Below are 8,190 nucleotides of genomic sequence, written 5' to 3'. Positions count from 1 at the left end.
TGTCTTCGTCTCCCAGGTGAAAAATAGAACATGAATGTTTGTGTGGTTTTTAAAAGCCTGATTGCATCCAAAAAGGATCGCTTGCTGTTGAACATGATGCAGTGTTGCCTGTTTGTCATAAATCTTTGTGATATGTCCAAAATCTTCCTTCTCGCTACATGTTGGCGACGAAACTTCCTCTTTTGATGCTTAAATAGCGGGATTTGCATAGGTAAATGTGCATCCAAGGGCACCGGAGATGTTGGGTGAAATTCTTTTGATGCTTAAGTTAGTTTTTGAGGGAGAGATGGAAAGAACAAATGGAATGAAGAGAGAAAAGGCTAAAAAAAAATAATAATTGAGAGACAGTGCGCTCCGTTTTACCTTGTACAGGTGGGAGTTGTCTTGCAAGAGCAATGTAAGATCGTGACCTACTCCTATCAAGGGCGTGCTTGATGCTTGTAATGGATCGGGAGCTTGATTAGCTCTGTTAGGCAGGGGTGTATAGGGTCCACACGCTCTTCGAAGGGCTGAATTATATGCAGGGTTGTGTGAACTTGCAATGTTTGAATCAGGTGCTCGGGAGGTCAAGCCCTCTGGCAGTCGAAGGGGCGATGTGAGGCCTCCGACGTAGAGGGTGTAATAGCTCGGGAACGACTGGCTAAGGCGACCGACCCATCCTTGGATACTTCCTCGAAGAGCATTGTAATTGATATCCCATGACTCGACAAATTGGAGAGAACATTATAAGGAAGACCCATTCAATCCTGCGACGTGGCTAAGTCGGGAAGAGCATTATAAGGAAGACCCTGGTAGTAAATTACGTAACTGCTAAAGGGTCAACTAAGTAACACTCTCCCTACGATTGCAACGGGATCGAACACAAGTTTTATTCTAAGTGAAGTCATCTCTTCTTGATCTTCTCCACTTCCACTGCAGATGTATTTGCCAAGTTCATGGTCAGCAATCGCCTCATCTGGTCACTTCTGCATCTTTGGTGGGCACTGGCCAGCAGCTTTCCCTATCACAGGCTCACGCAGAACAGCTTAAATTCATGTTCTTGCTCGAATTGATCATTGAAGCTGCTAAAGGAACTTAAATACTATAACTTCTCATAATGATTAATATTTTAGAACTAATATCTTGAATTAAAGTATAACCATTAAACCAATGCATGATTTCACTGAAATATACTGACAAAAATGGCATATGTTGGTAATGATATAGCAGTTAAAGCAATATTCTAGACAAAAATAAGTGCCCTCGCACATTAAAATAAAATATAAATCAACAAATTTAACACTGGACTTTATAATATCAAATATACAGTAACAAGTCCTGAGTCTCAAATGCATTAAAATGTCATATATGCTGATTAGTAAAGTGTATATTTGTCATGACTAGTTGAATCCTTATATATTGATGAGATATTATTGTTTACGCAGAAGATTTAATTAATTGACTAATCATTTATTTTAAAAGCCCAAGTTGATAGAAAAACTATCAATTTACATGTATTCTTAATTATTACTTGTAACTTTTTATGTTTGCAAAGGATAATTAATATGCCACTTCCTAGTCAATTCGGGGAAAGTCCTAGGTGACTGTTTTTTCTCCTTGAAAATGCATGACTCCTTTTAAAATTGAAATTCTATTTATTTTTCAGAATGGAAGAAAAAAAATGAAACCTGAATTGTAGATTGGGATTCAACTAAGAGATGAATATAGCTAAGTTTCTTTATGATGGAGGAAGATTAAAGATGATATAAATCACATAGAGTAATTCAAGAAATGCTAGCTTTTTTTTTTTGGTTACACAGAGCTATTTTTGAATGTTCAAATTAGGTGGAAATTTATAAGATATAAATATGCACTATGATAAAAAAGAACAAAGTCGTTGTAGTATAGTGGTGAGTATTCCCGCCTGTCACGCGGGTGACCCGGGTTCGATCCCCGGCAACGGCGTGAGTTTTTACAATTTTTTTCTTAATATTATAGCAGCGTAAATATAAACGGGTGAGCCGGGTTCGATCCCCGGTAACGGCGTGGGGTTTTTCAACCTTTTTATTAATATTATAGCAGCGTAAATATAAAATAAAATAAAATTTCTTTTACAGGACAGGACAAGCAACGATGATAAGAAAATAAGATTACTTTATAAAAAAAAATTGTCACGAATGAGCACCTACGACTTTAGGATAATACCAACGCGTGTACCTATTTAAATATCTCCTATCCTAAATTAAATAAGTATATTGTTTAAATCACAGAAGAATATCTAAATTAGTAAAATATAAAAGGCACTTTCAAATACCCATAATTTTAAATAAATTTAAATTTGATCGAAAAACATATACTGGACTCATTCTTTTCCCTTCACTTACACACATCTACTTATTAAAGCACAAAAATCAGAAAATTATATCTATAATTACAGAGTTTGAAACTCATCCATCCTTCAATTAACCTCGTCTCTTCCGACAATATCTAGAAGAAGAGGACAAGCTCAACTTTCCAAAGTTCTCACACAATCCCATGAGACGTTGACTTTTGGACAAGTCAACAGGACAATGCCCCCTGTCACGTCCTTCTCCTACTACTGCAACAAAGTTCCACGTAAAGCTCCTTCCTTCTCTTCCTCAGCTTCAAGAACCAGCTTTAATTTCAACTACTGCGACATGCCTTCGCAGCTGTACGTACGTCCATTAAATGCATGCTTAGAACTTGTCCTCGGCTTTGATCGCCAGCGCCGCCTTCCCCTCACTCTCCTCTTCCTCCCCTTCCTCCTCCTCCTCCTCCGCCATGCTATTGGACCGGTCTCCGCTGCTCCTCGCCTCGGACTCGGGCGACTCCCCCTCCATCGCCTCGTACGCCGGCGCCCGCGGGGGCTTCAGATGTTGAAGCGAGTGGCGGCGGCGGCGGTGTTGCGGCGCCTGCGCCACCGACGAGTAGAACTCTTGCGGGATGGGCGTGGCGGCGCAGTAGTGGGCAGGGCCCGGATGGGCGCCGTAGATCGCCGGAGCCCCCGCCGAGGTGGCGTACTCTGGGGGAACCCATATGCCTCCCAGCACCACCAGCTGCGGTGCCGAGGCCGCAACCTGCGGCGCCGGCGCCGGTCTCCTCGTGTGAAGTCTAAATTTCTGGTAGAAAAGTGAGCATTTAAATTATTAGTCCATTCTGTGAGCATTAGGGCGGGAAAGGAAACGGTGACGGGGATGGGCAGAACCTGCAAGTGGCTTTTCACCTCGTCGTTGGTCAATCCATCGACCTTCATCAGCTCCCTTATCTGCTTCGGAGTCGCCACTGTTCCATTTTTGTTCATATTAAAAAAAAATAGTAAATCAAATCTTTTTTTAAACTCCATTGATCCCTAGTTTTTGTTTGCGATGGAGATTGATCAATAAATTAATTAACTAACCTTGAGAGCCTCCCAATATCTGAAGAGCATTGACAAAGCGCCGGTGCAAGTCAGGCGACCAGCATCTCCTGGCTTTCCTCTGGGCGGGCGGCGACGGCGTCGATTGGCTTTCCGTCGCGTTGCTCCCACCTCCCTTGCAGTGTTCTGCTCCGCCACCGTTTTCTCTTCTACCGTTGACACCACCGGTCTCCGCCTCGCCGCACTTCCTTTCCTCGACGACTTTTTCTGCGGACACGAGCGCGAGCTCCGGCAGAGCGCGTGGAGGCGCCTCTGCCGGCGCTCTGGCGCCGCTTCTGTTCTTATCCTTGGAGAAAGGAAGGAAGGCGCCGCCGTTCCTCTGCTTGGCGTCCAGCGTCAGCCTGGGGCTCACGTCGATTGCTTGCTCCGCCTCCAATTTCGTCGCCGGCACCGGCGGGAGTTGCTTCTCCGAGGCGGCGTCCGCCGGTTGGCTCCATAGCTGGGACGAGAGCATCCAGCTCGGCTTCTCGGATGGCGCATTGAGACCGCCCTCTTCGTCCCCGTTGACGCTCATGTTCTTAAGAGGCATGAACTCTTCCAGCACCGGCCGCATCCCCTGCTTCGTCCAGCACGCCTCCAGCTGCTGCTTGTAGCACTCGATCGCTATTTCAGAAACCAAAAAACTAATCACAAAAGTCGAAATCTCACGCCCTAACCAGTTGCACCGCAAGAATCTGATTCATTCGATCGGTACCATTGGTTAAAAGCTGCATGCAGAGAGGCAGCTCGCGCTTGAAAGCTTCAATCTTGTTGCGTTCTTCCTCGAGTCGCGCAAGGAATTCTTGAATCTTCTGGCTCTGCACTGGCTGCTGTTGCTCTGCGATCTTCTTCTGGGCCACGGAGTAAGCGTTGTTAGGCTTATAATCGAGGCTGAGCTCGGCGGGCACTGAAGCCATAGCAGCTCCTACTGCTGCAACGTTAACGCGAATGGATGCTGCGACGTCTTCTTAAGACGGAGGAGGTGGAGGAGGATGATGCTGCCTATGAGGTCACAAGAGGAATCATGGGGGATTACCCTCCTTGTAATTAATTAAGGTGAATTTGAGGTGGAGGAATAAAGTGAGACGATTGGAGAGGAGGAAAAGAAAAAGGAGGAAGAGATAAAGCTCGGTAACTTGTTGCAAAGAACAAAGGCAAAAGTTTGTGAGATTGCATGAGAGAAGGGAATCAAGGTGCCATCCAAAAAATATCAAAAGAGTTCTACTCACCGTTTTGAATCAAGGTGACCTGTTGATTCACCATGATATCAAAAGATAAACATCCCAAAATTCATCATTTTCAAGAAAAGTTTATTGATCAAAACAACGGTCTTAAAATCAACTAAACCAATAATAAAATTAGGTTAAAGATCACTTAATTCAGACCGTCAAAACGATTCCAAAACTCTAGTTTTGACTGCTCTGCATCACGTTCCTTGCCTTTGGACTCCTTGTGCCGCTTCAAATCAACCGTAGACATGGAAAAGATTCTTCTTCCCTCCCCTTTACACTCTCGTCCTTTATGGAAATTCAAGCGAATTGAAATAGTAAAACTACAAGTTTTGATCTACACACACACATCGCATGACTCAGTGTTTTGTTAAAAAGTGTCAGCTGCCCTGCAGTCGGTAGGCAGAGTAGCTCGGTGAACAAATGCATGAATCACAGAGGACATTCTGGTAGATGATGAACAGGTAATTAAAAAGATAGCCACAGATCATGTCAAACAGTCGAAGTGATATATAATTTCTATAGGGCCGTGAGTGATTCCGAAATGATTAAATATATAATATAAACAGGGTGCATGATAAGATAAAGATGGAGAGAAGCATATACTTCTGATAGATAATTCAAACAAGATATGCAAAGATTCCCAGTGGCAGAGGGCCATATTAAAGGAAAGGGGGAAGGAGGAAGATGCTGGCCGCCTCCCTTTTTCTTTAATTCGTATTCAAAAGGTATACACTGTCTCTAACCTTTCGCACTCACAGAGAATTCATGGCAGAGGAGACAGGATATCTAATGTGTGCTTAAGAGAATATTATCGTCAAAGGGCCTCCATAAGCAAGGAATATCTACTAAAGTCCTTGTAGAATAAAGACATTTGGCCAGTTAATCAAAGAGGGAACCTAAAGTTTGACATCTGTTAAAGATCAGTGCATCTCGTTTTCAACTTGATCCACTTAATTCAAAAACTACCATGACCAAAGGCACTGAAATGAAGCAAAGAAGAGGGGGGCGACGAGAGGCAGGAATCTTCCATGCAGTTGCTTTGGTAGCTTTAGAGGAAGTGCGCAGGAAGTTAAGCAGATTCCTCTACGCCTACGGAGAGAAGAGCAGAGAAGAGAAAGAAGAAGCAGAAGAAGAAGTGTGCGGCCGGTGCATCGAATTCGATGTGCAATCATGAAGCTCGGTCGCTTTCTGCATCAGTCTTCAGGTACAAGACTCCAACGCGGGGCTTTTTCGGATTCCCTCCGCCTCATTTTTTTTCCGTCTGCTCGCCGAGCTTTTGAGGCGACGACACATGGCTTCGGTATTCTCCGGCATCGCGCATGTTGAATATACCTTTTGTCTAAATGCGAGCAGGGAAGGTTCCAATTGGGACATGGCCATTAGCTTTAATTTATTCGTGCATCTTCTTCTTTTAAGTTAAGCCCCGAGTTATCTAGAGACAAGTATGATTCCTGGCCTCGGAAAGCATGCAAAAGGACGGCCATGGCTCTGGCTGGAGATGCCCAATTGCCATCAATTTGCACCAGTTCAGTTTTGTTAGTGGTGTTAATTCATGGGGTTAGATTATTAACTGAGTGAGTTAGTCTGGAAAATCTTGGTATGATCGTGAGAATGTCGAGAAAAGATGATGATTCTATTTTGCTATATAGGTCATTGATCATATTCTTCGGCTTCTTTGCTAGAACAGGATTGGAAAGCTTTGTTGGTTTTGTAATGGCTCTGTAGGCACTGGCGCCTACTGAACCAATAGGCTTCGACAGAAGGTCGTCTCTTGATCGGAAGCTGCGTTCTTGAGTTCATTTCAGATATTTGAAGTCACCGAACCTTCCTCAGCTTATTCAAATCTGTAACTGACACCAATCTGGAATCAAGTTCCCGTTGGAAATGTAAATGGAAAAGAGGAGGTGATGGAGATGACTCCATTGTGTACTAGAACTTCAGTTTCACTTTGGAAGTTTTAAGATTTTATGGTTGGTTACTGGGTTTCTAATGTATCATAAATATATTCATTGATGTTGTGAATATACAGGGACAAACTTTATCTAAAATTTGTTCAAGTGAATGAATTAATATTTTCCCACCTTAATTCTTCTTTTGCATCTTGCTAAAGTATAGCAGATGTATTAATATACGATTAATGCAGAATTCATACTCGCCCATTGAAATTATCTGATCCCATTCAGAAATTGAGTAAGACGGACCATCGGATGAGGTGGATGAAATGTTAACCGAGTCGTGACGTCTCGGATGGGAATATGCTGAGATGACTTCTGTGTTGACCAAGTCTTCAAAAGTCTTTTAGTCAACGCTACCTGTAGCCAGCGACTGGTCCCCCTAGTCCCTGGTACCTCGAGGCGGATCCAACAAACATATAAGGAACAGACTAATAATATAATAATGAATAAATGATGGGTGAGTATAGAAACGTACCCTGGCCCAGGGGGGCGCCCTCGGATGGGACGCTACTCGAGTTGTCGCGACCTGGAAGGGTAGATGAATGCGTCGGACGAGGGGTTGGATCTGACGACACGGAGCCGAACGAAGTGGCACAAAATCGGACGCGACCTCGGCACGCATGCCGAGATAAGACATCGACACACAGGCCGGGATACAAATATCGGCACACGGGCTTAGATACGACACCGGCACACAGACCGGGATAAGACATCAGCACGCAGACCAGGATAAGACACTGGCACGCAGACCGGGACATAAAAAATATCATACAAGTAATGGCAGAATATAACAACAACGCGGGCTCGAAGGCCCGACCCACATCAATGACACACGACAATGCGGACGATCCGGAGGTGGCCTGAGATGAGGCATGCAATATGAGAAGTAGTGCTGCGGCGTCCTGGAGGAGACCGCTGGTGAGACAACGCTTGGCCGTTCGGCGGTCCGAAGGGAGGTGACCGGTAGCTATGGGCGCCGGTGTGCCAAGGGAGAGGGAAGCGACAGACAGGGCAGCTGCGTGTAGGAGGGAGGAGGTGGCGACCGACATCATTGGCACGGGAAGGGGAGGAGGTTGTCGTCGAGAGGAGAAGGAGGAAAGGCTGTCGTCGCTGGCGTCGAGAGGAGAAGGAAGGAAAGGTTGTCGTCGCTGTCGTCGAGAGGAGGAGGAAGAAGGAGGTCGTCGCCAACGACCGTAGCTAGAGGGTGGTGGCAAAAAAGGGAGGAGCGGTGGTGGCGCGGTGAGGAGAGGGAGAGAAGAAGAGGTGGCGACCCACGTCGACGTCGGAGTCGGCGCCGGCAAGGAGTGTGAGAGGGAGGAAGAAAGCTCCCTTCTTTGTTCCCTCTTTGCGACGGCGAGACCACGAACGAAGCAGCCCCCTGCTACAGTGTCCCTTTCCCCTCTTAAAGCCCTAACCCATGAAAAGACCAAAATGCCCTCCTCCCTCCTCCTTATTTCTCCTCTATCCTCTATCCTATATCCATATCCGTATCACAAGCCTCCCCTTCAAGTCTAGTCGAAGGAGGCGCAAGTCCGACTAACTAGACCAAGCCCACCACAGAATCGCTACCGGATGCGGCCTCAGAACATCGGGCTCGTCTTATCACGTC

General features: G+C 45.3%; 1 protein-coding gene and 1 non-coding gene across 2 annotated transcripts; one reads left to right on the top strand and one right to left on the bottom strand.

Annotated features, from left to right (window-relative positions):
• Positions 1–1,872: 1,872 nt before the first annotated feature.
• TRNAD-GUC lies at positions 1,873–1,944 on the top strand. The gene has a single exon. It is a non-coding gene; the product is annotated as a tRNA-Asp (tRNA).
• A 339-nt stretch (positions 1,945–2,283) lies between these two features.
• LOC122017736 (transcription factor NIGTH1-like) lies at positions 2,284–5,040 on the bottom strand. Its single transcript, XM_042575418.1, has 4 exons — positions 4,110–5,040; positions 3,398–4,018; positions 3,206–3,282; positions 2,284–3,119 (listed from the first exon to the last, which is right to left on the bottom strand). Exons 1-4 carry the CDS (start codon positions 4,309–4,311, stop codon positions 2,697–2,699), a joined length of 1,323 nt encoding a protein of 440 aa, XP_042431352.1. The 5' UTR covers positions 4,312–5,040; the 3' UTR covers positions 2,284–2,696.
• Between the last annotated feature and the right edge of the window lie 3,150 nt (positions 5,041–8,190).

This window comes from Zingiber officinale, chromosome 8B, assembly GCF_018446385.1.
Source record: "Zingiber officinale cultivar Zhangliang chromosome 8B, Zo_v1.1, whole genome shotgun sequence".
Classification (NCBI taxonomy): Eukaryota; Viridiplantae; Streptophyta; class Magnoliopsida; order Zingiberales; family Zingiberaceae; genus Zingiber; species Zingiber officinale.
Note: the sequence above shows the minus strand (reverse complement) of the source record. Positions and strands in the feature narration are given on the sequence as shown.